The sequence below is a fragment of the Oncorhynchus clarkii genome, chromosome 24, assembly GCF_045791955.1.
Source record: "Oncorhynchus clarkii lewisi isolate Uvic-CL-2024 chromosome 24, UVic_Ocla_1.0, whole genome shotgun sequence".
In the NCBI taxonomy this organism is placed as follows: domain Eukaryota; kingdom Metazoa; phylum Chordata; class Actinopteri; order Salmoniformes; family Salmonidae; genus Oncorhynchus; species Oncorhynchus clarkii.
Genome location: NC_092170.1, coordinates 12,542,338 through 12,558,278, shown reverse-complemented (window position 1 = coordinate 12,558,278; position 15,941 = coordinate 12,542,338). Strand labels below are relative to the sequence as shown.

General features: G+C 44.7%; 1 protein-coding gene across 1 annotated transcript in view; it reads right to left on the bottom strand.

Moving 5' to 3' along the window:
• Window positions 1–9,143: 9,143 nt before the first annotated feature.
• Window positions 9,144–15,941, bottom strand: part of LOC139383040 (PTB-containing, cubilin and LRP1-interacting protein-like) — a 37,414-nt gene continuing 30,616 nt past the window's right edge. The window contains exon 3 of the mRNA XM_071127336.1: window positions 9,144–11,385. Within this exon, the coding sequence (XP_070983437.1) occupies window positions 10,888–11,385 (498 nt within the window). The 3' untranslated portion in view covers window positions 9,144–10,887. The remainder of the gene's footprint in view (window positions 11,386–15,941) is intronic.

The window sequence follows — 15,941 nt, the reverse complement described above, 5'->3', positions numbered from 1 at the left end:
AGCCATTTCTTAAAGATATCCATAAAAAGTGTTGTTTAAAGTTTGCCACAAGCCACTTGGGAGACACACCAAACATGTGGAAGAAGGTGCTCTGGTCAGATGAAACCAAAATTGAACTTTTTGGCAACAATGCAAAACGTTATGTTTGGCGTAAAAGCAACACAGCTCATCACACTGAACACACCATCCCCACTGTCAAACATGGTGGTGGCAGCATCATGGTTTGGGCCTGCTTTTCTTCAGCAGGGACAGGGAAGATGGTTAAAATTGATGGGAAGATGGATGGAGCCAAATACAGGACCATTCTGGAAGAAAACCTGATGGAGTCTGCAAAAGACCTGAGACTGGGACGGAGATTTGTCTTCCAACAAGACAATGATCCAAAACATAAAGCAAAATCTACAATGGAATGGTTCAAAAATAAACATATCCAGGTGTTAGAATGGCCAAGTCAAAGTCCAGACCTGAATCCAATCGAGAATCTGTGGAAAGAACTGAAAACTGCTGTTCACAAATGCTCTCCATCCAACCTCACTGAGCTTGAGCTGTTTTGCAAGGAGGAATGGGAAAAAATGTCAGTCTCTCAATGTGCAAAACTGATAGAGACATACCCCTAGCGACTTACAGCTGTAATCGCAGCAAAAGGTGGCGCTACAAAGTATTAAATTAAGGGGGCTGAATAATTTTGCACGCCCAATTTTTCAGTTTTTGATTTGTTAAAAAAGTTTGAAATATCCAATAAATGTCGTTCCACTTCATGATTGTGTCCCACTTGTTGTTGATTCTTCACAAAAAAATACAGTTTTATATCTTTATGTTTGAAGCCTGAAATGTGGCAAAAGGTCGCAAAGTTCAAGGGGGCCGAATACTTTCGCAAGGCACTGTATATACACACACACACATGTATATAATATGTGTGTGTATATATATATATATATACATACACATACATACAGTGATGGAAAAATGTATTTGATCCCCTGCTGATTTTGTACGTTTGCCCACTGACAAAGAAATGATCAGTCTATAATTTTAATGGTAGGTTTATTTGAACAGTGAGAGACAGAATAACAACAACAAAATCCAGAAAAACGCATGTCAAAAATGTTATAAATTGATTTGCATTTTAATGAGGGAAATAAGTATTTGACCCCTCTGGTTTTAAGGAGGGGTCTAATACTTAGAGTTTACAGAGTTTGTATGTATATATATATATATATATATATATATATATATATATATATATATATACACACACACAGTGCCTTGCGAAAGTATTCGGCCCCCTTGAACTTTGCGACCTTTTGCCACATTTCAGGCTTCAAACATAAAGATATAAAACTGGATTCAGGTCTGGACTTTGACTTGGCCATTCTAACACCTGGATATGTTTATGTGCTTTGCCACATCGGGCGCATAATCCTCATAGACACGGAACAGGTTACCCCTCATTCGATCCTTGCGCAGGATAAGATCCTTGGTCTTGAAACTGTGACAACAGATGATTACTGGGCGAGGACGTTGGCCCGGACCAGGCACTGGGACAAGAGCGCGATGTGCACGGTCCAAATCAAATCACATTTATTTATATAGCCCTTCTTCCACCAGCTGATATCTCAAAGTGCTGTACAGAAACCCAGCATAAAACCCCAAACAGCAAGCAATGCAGGTGTAGAAGCACAGTGGCTAGGAAAAACTCCCTAGTAATGCCAAAACGTAGGATGAAACCTAGAGAGGAACCAGGCTATGAGGGGTGGCCAGTCCTCTTTTGACTGTGCCTGGTGGAGATTATAACAGAACATGGCCAAGATGTTCAAATGTTCATAAATGACCAGCATGGTCAAATATGAATAATCACAGTAGTTGTCGAGGGTGCAACAGGTCATCACCTCAGGAGTAAATGTCAGTTGGCTTTTCATAGCCGATCATTGAGAGTATCTCTACTGCTCCTGCTGTCCCTAGAGAGTTGAAAACAGCAGGTCTAGGACAGGTATCACGTCCGGTGAACAGGTCAGGGTTCCATAGCCGCAAGCCAAGACATCCGATCCCATTTTATCCCTCAATAGCTTGGCGAAGAAGTCAGTGGGGCGACAGCCAGACCAACAACGCAAAGATTATGACGTCTGGATCGGCCCTCCAGGTCGACCACTCACAGAAAGCCTCTGCACACTAGGGCAAGGACGTGCATAGCTTCTCTAAGTCATCATCGATCCTACAAGCATTTAATTCAGAAGCTTTCTCAAGGTCCACAATACTCTGGCCCTGCTAAGCAACCGTTCAAATGGTGCTCTCGATTTTGGGGTCCAGTTCAACAATAGTAGCCTTAAAATCCTCAGCTATAGCAACACGTAGTTCTCCCAGAGCCCAGGTAAGTTCTGTAAGTGTCACGTTGTTACCTGTGCCTTCCACCATGTCTGTCTCGTTGTTTGGTGGGGAGTAGGCCTCCGATGTGGATTTATTGTCCTTTGGTCGCTTATTATTCGGCATTTTCACATAGAAAGTTACAATATTGTAATAGAAAGAGACCTTTGTTGTAAAAAGTGCCATAAAGTAGGTTAAGTTAGATAGTTTCACAAAAACGTTGCAGGAGCCTCTCTCACACAGCTGTTCACTCCAACATGCTAGCTCCACCTTTCTAAAATCTTCGAAAGCCAAGTTAACAAACAGATCCCCGAACATTTCGAATCCCACCGTACCTTCTCCATTATGCAATCTTGTTTCCGAGCTGGTCATGGGTGCACCTCAGCCACGCTCAAGGTCCTAAACGATATCATAACCGCCATCGATAAAAGACAGTACTGTGCAGCCGTCGTCATCGACCTGGCCAAGGCTTTCGACTCTGTCAATCACTGCATTCTTATCGGCAAACTCAACAGCCTTGGTTTCTCAAATGACTGCCTCGCCTGGTTCATCAACTAGTTCAGTATGTCATATCGGGGGGCCTATTGTCCAGACCTCTGGCAGTCTCTATGGGGGTGCCACAGTGTTCAATTCTTGGACCGACTCTTTTCTCTGTATATGTCAATGATGTCGCTCTTGCTGCTGGTGATTCTTTGATCCACTTCTACGAAGACGACACCATTCTGTATACATCTGGCCCTTCTTTGGATACTGTGTTAACAAACCTCCAATGCCATACAACACTCCTTCTGTGGCCTCCAACTGCTTTTAAATGCTAGTAAAACAACATTTTATTTTAAATTTATCCTTTATTTTACTAGGAAAGTCAGTTAAGAACAAATTCTTATTTACAATGATGGCCTACCCCAGCCAAACCCGGACAACGCTGGGCCAATTGTGCGCCGCCCAATGGGATTCCCAATCACGGTCGGATGTGATACAGCCTGGATTTGAACCAGGGACTGTAGTGACGCCTCTTGAGATGCAGTGTCTTAGACCGCGCCACTCGGGAGCCTGCGAGTGGCGCAGCTCTTCAACCATTTGTTGCCCACACCCGCCCCCCGACTAGCATCAATTCTCTGGACGGTTCTGACTATGTGGACAACTACAAATACCTAGGTGTCTGGTTAGACTGTAAACTCTCCTTCCAGACTCACATTAAGCATCTCCAATCCAAAATTAAATCCAGAATCGGCTTCCTATTTTGCAACAAAGCCTCCTTCATTCATGTTGCCAAAAATACCCTTGTAAAACTATCCTACACATTCTTGACTTAGGTCATTTACAAAATAGCCTCCAACACTACTCAGCAAACTGGATGTAGTCTATCACAATGCCATCTGTTTTGTCACCAAAGCCACATATACTACCCACCACTGTGACCTGTATGCTCTCGTTGGCTGGCCTTCACTACAATTTGTCGCCAAACACAGTGGCTCCAGGTCATCTATACGTCTTTGCTAGGTAAATCCCTGCCTTATCTCAGCTCACTGGTCACCATAGCAACACCCACCTGTAGCACGCGCTCCAGCAGGTGTATTTCACTGGTCATCCCCAAAGCCAACACTTCCTTTGGCCGCCTTTCCTTCCAGGTTTCTGCTGTCAATGACTGGAACGAATTGCAAAAAAAATCACTGAAGCTGGAGAATTATATCTCCCTCTCTAACCTTAAGCATCAGCTGTCAGAGCAGCTTACCGATCACTGTACCTGTACACAGCCAATCTATAAATAGCAACCCAACTACCTCATCCCCATATTGTTATTTATCCTCTTACTCTTTTGCACCCCAGTATCTCTACTTGCACATCATCTTCTGCACATCTATCACCCCAGTGTTAATGCTAAATTATAATTATTTTGCCTCTATGGCCTGTTTATTGCCTTACCTCCCTACTCGTCTACATTTACCCACACTGTACATAGATTTTTCTATTGTATTATTGACTGTGCATTTGTTTAACTCGGTTGTTGTTTGTGTCATCCGCTTTGCTTTATCTTGGCCAGGTCGCAGTTGTAAATGCGAACTTGTTCTCAACTGGCCTACCTGGTTAAATAAAAAAATATACAGTGGCAAGAAAAAGTATGTGAACCCTTTGGAATTACCTGGATTTCTGCATAAATTGGTCCTAAGATTTGATCACAACAACAGACAAACACAACAATAGACAAACACTGTGTGCTTAAACTAATAACACACACATTATTGTATTTTTCTTGTCTATATTGAATACATAATTTAAACATTCACAGTGTAGGTTGGAAAAAAGTATGTGAACCCCTAGGCTAATGACTTCTCCAAAAGATAATTGGAGTCAACTAACCTGGAGTCCAATCAATGATCGAAGATGTTGGTTAGAGCTGCTTTGTCCTATAAAAAACACTGATGTGAACCATGCCTCGAACAAAAGAGGGCTCAGAAGACCTAAGACTAAGAATTGTTGACTTGCATAAAACTGGAAAGGGTTACAAAAGTATCTCTAAAAACCTTGATGTTCGTCAGTCCACTGTAAGACAAATTGTCTATAAATGGAGAAAGTTCAGCACCATTGCTACTCTCCCTAGGAGTGGCCATCCTGCGCAGCGCAGAATGCTCAATGAGGTTAAGAAGAACCCTAGGCTGTCAGCTAAAGATTTAAAGAAAGCTCTGAAACATGCTAACATCTCTATAGACGAGTACACAATACGTAAAACACTAAACAATAATGGTGTTCATGGGAGGACACCACGGAAGTGTCCACTGATGTCCAAAAAAACATTGTGGCACGTCTGAAGTTCGCAAAAGAGTACCTGGATGTTCCACAGCGCTACTGCCAAAATATTCTGTGGATAGATGAAACTAAAGTTGAGTTGTTTGGAAGGAACACACAACACTGTGTGTGGAGAAAAAAATGCCCAGCACACCAACATCAAAACCTCATCCCAACTGTAAAGTATGGTGAAGGGAGCGTCATGGTTTGGGGCTGCTTTGCTGCCTCAGGGCCTGGTCAGCTTCCTGTCATCGACAGAAAAATGAATTCCCAAGTTTATCAAGACATTTTTTGGGATAATGTAAGGCTATCTGTCCGCCAATTGAAGCTCAACAGAAGTTGGGTGATGCAACAGGACAACGACCCAAAATCTGGAATGGCTCAGTCAGAGTCCTGACCTCAACCCAATTGAGATGCTTGGCATGACCTCAAGAGAGCAGTTCACACCAGACATCCTAAGAATACTGCTGAACAGAAACAGTTTTGTAAAGACGAATGTTCCAAAATACCTCCTGACCATTGTGCAGAAAAACTGAGCAGAAACTGTTTGTTTGAAGGTTATTGCTGCAAAGGAGGGTTAACCAGTTATTAAATCCAAGGGTTCACTTACTTGTTCCACCCTGCACTGTGGATGTTACCGTGCTGTGTTCAATAAACACATGAAAAAGCATAATTGTTTGTGCTTTATTAGTTTAAACAGACTGTGTCTATTGTGATTTAGATGAAGATCAGATAAAATTGTATGACCAATTTATGCTGAAATCCAAGTAATTACAAAGGGTTCACATACTTTTTCTTGCCACGGTATGTGTGTGTGTCTGCTTTGCTTGTTTGTCTGCTGTTCTTGTAGTCCAGTCAGCATGTGTATGTTGTGTTCTGCAGTGTTGCCCAACTCTCCTCATAGCATCTGTGAGCAAGATGCCGGTGTGGGCCCGCAGGACTCTGCAAATCTCAAAGAACATTTATACATTGAATCACCCTGAAAGTAATGTATTCCATTACACACACACACACCAATCATTTCCATGGCACGCTCTGCTCTGAGCTTCTTCCCGACATCCCTGTTTTCATGGATGAGATTCTCAGACATTTCCTGTGTTCTGAGAGCACGATGAGACAGGACTTGGAAATGTAGGTTCAGTAGGATAGTGGTGTGCTGGAAATCCTGGTGGCTTAACTTCCAGGGATGAGAGAATCTGGGATCCTAGGGTTGTGATAGGCACCGGCCTCCTCCACTCAGACACTCTATATTTTCTTATGGTCAGGATCTAAATCATATGAATGACTTATGAGCCAATCAGACGTGAGGGATGAAGAGCTTGGACATGACTGAAACATTCTGTAAGTCACAGTGACCTTGTATCCCCTCTGTTCTGGAAAAGACATCAGGTTTACTAAACTTACCTTGCTTTCTCATTCTCTCTCTCTCCCTCACACACACACACACACACTTCTGGGATCAATCATTGCCATGGCACGCTCTTCTCTGAGCTTCTTCCCAACATTCAATGTTTTTCATGGATGAGATTCTCAGACATTTTGTGTGATCTGAGAGCACGATGAGACAGGACTTGGAAATGTAGGTTCAGTAGGCATCACGTTTAGTAAACGTACCTCTATATCTCTCACTCTTTCTCTCTCACACACACACACTTCCATCTATGGTACCTTTAATCAACATATTTACACTGATACAAAACATTAAGAATAGCTGCTCTTTCTATGACCAGGTGAATCCAGGTGAAAGCTATGATCCCTTATTGATGTCAATTGTTAAATACACTTAAATCAGTGTAGATGAAGGGGAGAAGACAGAGTAAAGAAGGATTATTAAGTCTTGAAACACCTTGAGAGGATCAATGGGAAGACAGAACTTTTGAAGTGCTTTTGAACCGGGTGTGGTAGTAGGTGCCAGGCGCACCGGTTTGTGTCAAGAACTGCAACGCTACTGGGTTTTTCTTGTTTAACAGTTTCTCATGTGTATCAAGAATAGTCCACCACCCAAAGGACATCCAACCGACGTGACACAACTGTGGGAAAAAATTGGAGTCAAAATGGGCCAGTATCATTGTGGAACGCTTGACACCTTGGAGAGTCCATGCCCCAACAAATGTAGGCTGCTCCGAGGGCAAAAGCAGGTGGTGCGACTCAATTTTAGGAAGGTGTTCTTAATGTTTAGTACACTGTGTATATATCCATCAAACAAAATCTCCACTTCAAAGTGATCACAGTTGTATGCAGACATTTGGTATTAGTGAATGTCTTGAAGAGCAAATAGTTATACGTAAACGTAAAGGTCAAAATGGGTCCTCATAACTATTTACTGTCCACTCCACACAGTTTAAAGTGCACATCGGATTGTAATCTGCTCTTCACAAGTCCCACCTCAAATGTAACAATTGTATTTACTCTGTTTTAGAGCAGACATTCACAGCAGTCCCAAGTCAAATCATTGCATATACTTTACTCACAGGAATTGTAACTGAAATGGAGATATCAATTTGATACCTCCTAGGAGCGCGAAGCGAGGTGGCCATCTGTATGAGAGAGAGAGAAACAAAAATGAGAAAGATAAATTAGGGAGAGGGGAGCAGATCAGAGAGCTGGGCGTTCCCCAGGACCGGACCTCAAGTTTGCTGGTGCTGGGTGGGTAGCTAGGCGGTGTGGGGACCTAGTGGACGGCAGCCAGCTGGAGGAGGAACAGAGTGGTATTGTATGGCTGACTGACACCTCGTTGGAAGAAGCAGGCAGGCAGGCAGGCCCTGGCAGGGGTTCTATATTCCCAGAACTGGGTGAAACATGGAGGAATACTGGAGCGCAGGAGAACACTCAACACATCTCTGAGACACAATGGTGGAGCACCTTGAAAGATTCAGGTTGGCTCCTCAACCAAGACAGAAAAGCATACAATGACTATTTAACTGTCCACTCATTAAGTATATGCAGACAGACAGACAGACGGACAGACAGAACAGACAGAATTAGTCAATTTGCGAGTTGCGATACAGGGCCAGAGATGGTCATTACCGCACACTTCTCATAAATAATAAACCCATAATATAAGTTATCCAAATATATTCTCTATGTGGGGTATGCTCTTTTATCGGAATGGGAAACTGAGGAAGGTGTTCCTCTACCTTCCAGAAGGAGGCAGTGTTCCCATTCAGCAGTCATTCAGACTGTTTCCAGCATCCATTTTGCTTTCGATTCTCTGCAGTTTCTGAGCAGCAAAATGATAGCAAATACAGTACAGTATGAAGATAGGCAGAAACTGCTTCTCCAATAGAAATCCATGATCGTGCTTGTCGGTGATGTCATGGCAACGTTGGCTAGCTAAGCTCATGCGGAGAAACGTCATCGGGTCCAACGGTCGTCTCGCACCGAACTGCGCATGTGCAGGCTGTCAAATCAAAGGCATTCCTTCATTTTAAAGCTGCTTTTGATGAAAATCAAAACATGTCAGTTTGTCACTTTTACAAGGTTGTGCCTTTAGACGAACTAAGAAATCCTCTCTCACTTCTCTCAATGACTTCTCAAACCCAAACCCCGGCCTGGGCTGGGCTGCTTTGCAAGCGTTCCCCGAAAGTCTTGTCATGTTGCACCCCTGGGTTTAGAAACTCTGTGATGATAGCCAACGGTATAAGCACCCGCGTTATGGAAATACCTTGAGACGGATGTGGGCACCAAAATGGCTGCCACACATTCCTGGTGTTTGAAGGGAATGAGCCCCACAATGGAAAGAGCTTTGCGGTCTATGAATGTAAGAAATGGAGACAAAATGATTGGTAGGATTGGAGCAAATCTCTGGCTGTAATATTGTATGTGTACACACACCTAATACATACACAGCCGTTGAAATTCACCCACGTGTACACTTCCTAGTACTGTGAGAAACATTTGTCATGAAGGCAAAACATCACAGCCAACTCGAATCAATATGAACGTTTTCGTACCAAAAAAAAAAAAAAAAAAAAAAGACACTTCGGCATCACCAGTCAGTCTTGGTAAATAGTTTATATGTGATTGTTTCTTTATCTTTGCAAATACTGTATAGAAAACACTTACGGTAACATTTCCAGACATTTAAAGCACATCTGAGCCTTCAGACAAGACATGACACAGTAATCTACAGCTTTATAAACATTCCCTCCCTCCTGTCATCCTGGCATTTCAAGCCCCCGGGCTCACACCCTCTTAACAGCCACTTCTAAGGAACTCTACATATTCACAATTGACTTTAAAACACTGGTGCCGTCTTTGATGTCCCCGCTGTTTATTTAAAAAAGCTATCAACATTTAATGCTGTAATATTTGGAAACGGATACTTCATTTTTGTATTTACATAAGCTTATTGAATGAGTTTCAAATACAATGTTTATATATGTACGTACTGACCAGAGCCATCTTAATAAAATTGGCTTTAGACACAACAGACAAAATACATGACCCACCCCACTGTGAGTACCAGCATCCAGTCCATTCAAAAGAGTCTTGTTAGAAAGCGGGGTGGGGTGGAGCTCGTGTCATGGGGGCTTCCAGTTGCTCCAAAATGGCCGCTCTTACCCTTCGACAGCACAGTGAAACTGAGCTATGCGTGTCTGTTCATGGACTCAACACGCATCCAGCCCACGAGACATAATCGTTACCTTAAGGTGTCTGTACAGAAAACGGCCCTTGCTAAACTGCACCTAATCCACATATAACAATGTAGAAGAAATTTACTAAAAAAAAACGAAGTAACTAAAAGGTGTAGGGAGCTTGCAGCACAACATACCTATAATACATTCAGCACAGGCCAAGAGGCTTCAGGCATTCTTAATGGAAGGCTGTGAAACGTTTTACACTTCTAGTTGGATTACTAGGCCATTATCGGTCATGCTCTCTCTCCTGACAACCCTTTTTCTTAGATCACACATTCCTCACACACACATGCACGACGACTACACACACACACGCACAACATTTGGGACTGCGGGACTAAGAGACGAGCCTTGGTGTGTGAGAAGTGAGGCACAAAGTCAACAAAGAAGACACAGCTAAAAGACTCACTTTTGGTATGCTTCAAAACAGGAAGTAAATGTGATTGATAAGGGATGACGCTCTCGTAGCCTAATAAATATGTCAGGACCTCCCTCCTCCCGGCAACCTTCCACACATATATTAGTCAAGGCTTTCTTTTTGAAACCACACATTTAACAGTGCTACAGGCATAACTCTCAACTCCATAGTGCTGTTGTTAAAAAATCAGAACGGGAGGCAGTGATCTGGATTTTTAGGAAGTGATCTGGGCTTTTGATTGGGCCGGGACGGGGTGGGGCGAGAGGTGGTGTAAAGAGGCAGATTTTCTCTGCACATCGCAGACAGACGGACGGACAGACCGCAGCGTCGGATGGGAATGTAACTGTCTTATAACCATTATTCACTGATCTCTTATGGGCAGATCAGGCGCGTCAATGGCTATCCAAATGTTTGAGGACCGATTCATCCAAAGAGGCAGCACTAGTTAAGTTTCACTTCCCCATATGTTAGGTCTCAAGTTGTTCCTTTCCCCCTTTTTAAAACTACATCCTCGTCATCCTTCAGTCTGCGGTCAGTTTTAGTTCCATGTTTTTTCCTTAAACCAGAGTAGAGTGAGAGAGAGAGACAGAGAGTAGAGAGAGCGCTCCGGTTGCCCCTGTGCACCTCCCCTCACGGGCTTGTGACCGGGGGAGGGGGGGGCGGCGGCGGAAACCCTGGTGCTCAGCCGTCCTCCTCGGGGGTGGAGTCGTCTGGAGCGGAGTCGTCAGTGGCGAACTCGTCCGAAGAGCCGCTCTTGTGGATGCGTCCATCGCTGCGCATACTGTGGAAGGTCTTGCGGAAGGCGTCCATCATGGAGTGGGCCAGCTTCTTGGCCTCCAGCTTGCTCTCACACTCCACGGCGTGGCAGTCCATCTGGAAGGTCAGGTCGTCGTTGATCTCCCGGTAGATCCAGGCGAACACATTGGGGCTCGTGCAGTGGTCCGCCGTACAGTAGGCGATGCGCGCCACCTGGTACGTGTCCATGGTCACCGAGGCCTCGCCCCGCCCGTCCAGGTGGTGCAGGCGCACCTGGAAGGGGCGGATCTCCAGGAGGGAGTTGGCAAGGAGGTGCTCTTCCTGGGCCAGCGCACGGCGGTCCCACAGGCCCACCACTGCCGACTCTGTGCAGCCCGACAGGAACTGGGTCCCTGAGATGGTCACCTTGCCAAGGTATGTCACCTGTGGAGAGAACACAGAGCGAGAGAGAAAGAGAGAGAGAGGCTGTTAAACATCTAACAGCATTTAGTGGTACAAAACTATGTGCCTCAACTGGTAAGAGTGCGGGGTTATCAATGCTAAGGTCAAGGGCTTTATTGGCATGGGAAACATGTTTATATTGCCAAAGCAAGTGAAATGGATCAAAATAAACAAAAGCGTGAACAGTAAATATTACACTCACAAGTTCCGAAATAATAGAGACATTTCAAATGTCATCATGTCTATATACAGTGTTGTAACGATGTGCAAATAGTTAAAGTACAAAAGGGAAAATAAATAAACAAAAATGGGTTGTATTTACAAAGGTGTTTGTTCTTAACTGGTTGCCCTTTTCTTGTGGCAAGAGGTCACAAATCTTGCTGCTGTGTTGCACACTGTGGTATTTCACCCAATAGATATGGGAGTTTATCGAAATTGGATATGTTCTCAAATGCTTTGTGGGTCTGTGTAATCTGAGAGAAATGTGTGTCAAACACATTGGTTCTAATTGTGTTGCTGTCCTGGGGCTCTGTGAGGTGCTTTGAGGGCTCTTCTCCAAGTTAATTTCTCTGTAGGTGATGGCTTTGTTAAGGAAGGTTTGGGAATCGCTTCCATTTAGGTGGTTGTAGGATTTAACTGGTCTTTTTTGGATTTTGATAATTAGCAGGTATCGGCCTAATTCTGATCTGCATGCAGAGTCTCAATTTGGTTGGTGAGCGGACCCCAGGACTCACAACCATAAAGGGCAATGGGTTCTATAACTGATTCAAGCATGTTTAGCCAGATCCTAATTGGCATGTCCCTTCTTGCCTTTTCTCTCAGATCGTTCACAGCTTTGTGGAAGTTAAAGGTGATGCTGATGTTTAGGCCGAGGTATGTATAGTTTTTTTGTGTGCTCTAGGGCAACAGTGTCTAGATGCAATTTGTATTTGTGGTCTTACGGAAATTTACTGTCAGGGCCCCAAGTCTGACAGAATCTGTGCAGAATATCTAGGTGCTGCTGTAGGCCCTCCTTGGTTGGGGACAGAAGCACCAGATCCTCAGCAAACAGAAGACATTTGACTTCAGATTCTAGTAGGGTGAGGCCGGGTGCTGGAGACTGTTCTAGTGCCCTCGCCAAATTCGTTGATATATATGTTGAAGAGGGTGGGGCTTAAGCTGCACTAGAACAGTCTGCAGCACCCGGACTGTGTGTGCGTGTGTGTAGTCGTATGTGCATGTGTGTGTGAGGAATGTGTGATCTAAGAAAAAGGGTTGTCAGGAGAGAGAGCATGACGTGTAATGGCCTAGTAATCCAACTAGAAGTGTAAAACGTTTCACAGCCTTCGTGCAAAGCTCTGCAAGACTTTTTAAATTGAAACAGTTGTGACCAACCGCACACTTGTTGTTTGTGTACAAGGATTTTATATTGTCGTATGTTCCCCCCCCCCCAACACCACTTTCCATCTCTCTCTTTCCCTCCGGATATTGTTTTTCAACAGGAAAAATAGCTGGAGTGCTTCTTTAAAAGATGAAGCATAACATGTGACATCAGAATGCATCGTACATCTCTGGACACTAGACCAAGCTGGCAAAACGGTATATCATGAAGAGACACAAACGTGAAGACACAAAATACACATACTGTACACAAAAAACACAACAGTTACCCTGAAAGACACAGTGCTATCTGATAATATGTTAAGGACAGGGACACACAGACATGCAACAGTATCAATGAAATATTGACAAACAGGAAATGCGGAGGAGACCAGCAAGCAAAAAAAGGACCATTTTTTTCTTCCGTCTGGGAGTTTTGTTTAGCCTGTGACCACAAGGACTATATCTGGCCCCGGTCTCTCTCTCTCTCTCCCTCTCAATCCATCCCTCCCTCCTTCCCATTTGGACACTTTTTTTCTCTCGGTTCCAGTCATTCCATCCACAAACTATTACAACCCTGTAGTGGTGAAGCCTGGAAGAACAGAGAACAGTCTTCAGGCTGGCTGGCTGGTGTGAGAAACACTAGTCCTCGCCACATCACACCACAGAGAGCCCCGCCAATGGAGACACCACAGCCAGAGCCAAGGCAGACCAAGATCCCTTCACATCCACAGTCCTGACTACCATGACCAACTGAACCACTCTGTAGAGATGGAGAGAGGGGAAGGGGGAGGGAGGGAGACAGAGCAAGTGAAACGGAGCGAGGGAGACAGAGCAAGTGAAACGGAGCGAGGGAGACAGAGCAAGTGAAACGGAGCGAGGGAGACAGAGCAAGTGAAACGGAGCGAGGGAGACAGAGCAAGTGAAACGGAGAGAGGGAGACAGAGCAAGTGAAACGGAGAGAGGGAGACAGAGCAAGTGAAACGGAGCGAGGGAGACAGAGCAAGTGAAACAGAGAGAGGGAGACAGAGCAAGTGAAACGGAGCGAGGGAGACAGAGCAAGTGAAAGAGAGACGGAGACAGAGCAAGTGAAACAGAGAGAGGGAGACAGAGCAAGTGAAACGGAGAGAGGGAGACAGAGCAAGTGAAACGGAGAGAGGGAGACAGAGCAAGTGAAACGGAGAGAGGGAGACAGAGCAAGTGAAACGGAGAGAGGGAGACAGAGCAAGTGAAACGGAGAGAGGGAGACAGAGCAAGTGAAACGGAGAGAGGGAGGCAGAGCAAGCGAGACGGAGAAAAAGAGGACAGAAAAAAAGAGATGAACAGAGAGAGAAAACGAGAGTACAGAGAGAATCCTAGTCACTAGATCCAGCTGCTGCAGCCTTAGTCTCTGGCAGTATGGTTGTCATCTGGGGGCAACCGCAACGTTTCTCCCCTGACGGTTCTCCAGCAGATCCATCATGGTGAAAACCTCTGGAGCACCCCCAGAGGCCAGGCAGTTAAGCAAGCCGACCACACTGACACCGTACTCTCAGCCAACTGACATCCACCCACCAGGATATTTACAGTGGAGATAAAGTATAAAATGAGCAATAATTAGTTCTTATGATCTTTTGAGTGATTTATTTTCTTTTTCCATTTTGTATTGAGGTTATAGAGTTTGTTTTAGATCTGCTTAGTAGTTGAGTGCAGGCTGGTAATGATGGCCTGTGGATGGACCTATGTACTGGATATATAGACATCTTACTATTAGACTGCACAAAGCAACTATATTCTCTGACACTATCCACTCTCACACTGTCCCCTGCTGCCCCATCTTTCCCCATGTAAGTCTGGTCGTACGCTGCTCTGTGTCAGGCAGCTCTGGGAGTGGCTAGGGGTCAGCAGGGACAACTGGCCCATTCTAGAGACCCCTGGCCTACCGGTTGTACTGGGTGACCAGTGAGCACACCTCACCATACACGTGCGTATGCACGCACACACACACACACACGTGGGAGGTGTTTGGGTTTGCTACAGGGGAACAGAGGCCGCCTCTCTTCCTCCGAGGCTGGCTGGCTGGCAGTCCACAAAGAGTCCCTCACTCCTCAGTCTCACTCACTGGGCTCTGCAGTATTTCTGTCCTCAAAGCCCCTCATTGACAGCAATTCTCTTTGGTCTTTGTAATATCACACAGACTAAACATGTTTGCTCTAACACGACCAGGGGGGGGGGGGGGGGGGGGGGGCATGGAGGGAAAGGGGCATGGAGGGAAAGGGGTAGGTAGGTAGGTAGGTAGGTAGATTGGGGTAGGCTGGAATCAGTGCAGTGAGGATGTAGAGCTATACTAATCTCCTTGTACTTGTCTCGGAGATAAGATCTGCCTTTACCCAGAGACCCTATCAGGGTGGTTTCCCTTTGTATTCACACTGCCCTTGCCTTTGAATGAGGACTCAACTCTTTTGACAGTTCACGTCACCTATTTTGTGGACCGAGTCCTCTGTGCATTCACATTGCTATGTTTAGAAAGGAAGCTAGATCTTTTTCCAACATGTACTCTGGGTTTTTACAAAAGTGCAGGACAAGCCATTCAATCAGAACGCGTTGTCGGATAGCTAGATATACCTCCAGTAATAGAATAACTGCAGAATAAATCATGCAGTAATTATAAACATTCTACAAGGTAGGCTACTGCCCCTTTAAGAGCTAGAATAGATGTTGTGATGTCACCAAATATATTGTCTTCTCACTATTCAAACACCACAATCAATAAACAGCTAATGAAGCTCTCTTAGCCTATAGATCACATATTGCAAACAAATCATCTGAACTAAAAACTCCACACATTTTGGAATTTCTATGCGTCCTTGACAATCGCTAATCAATATCCAAAAACAGCACACATTTTGTTTTTGAACCTGCACATAATCTTCTCTCTTTTATGGCACCAATGTGAAGGTTTATGGCAAGGGAGACGGTGTTGCAGTACTCTAGTGTGTGGTAGGGGAACAATGACAAGCGAACCTGGGGAGCTTTGCCTTCACATTGTCCTAGAAAAAGGGAACCGGGCTGCGGATTTCAAGCGAACCGAACTCAGACCACCTCTCGAGATGGTCTCAGTTCGGTTCACTTCGGGGGCTCTTTTGAGGGTTCCTTTGGAGTGTTAACACTGGGAAAAAAAGAATAATAAGTGAACCGTA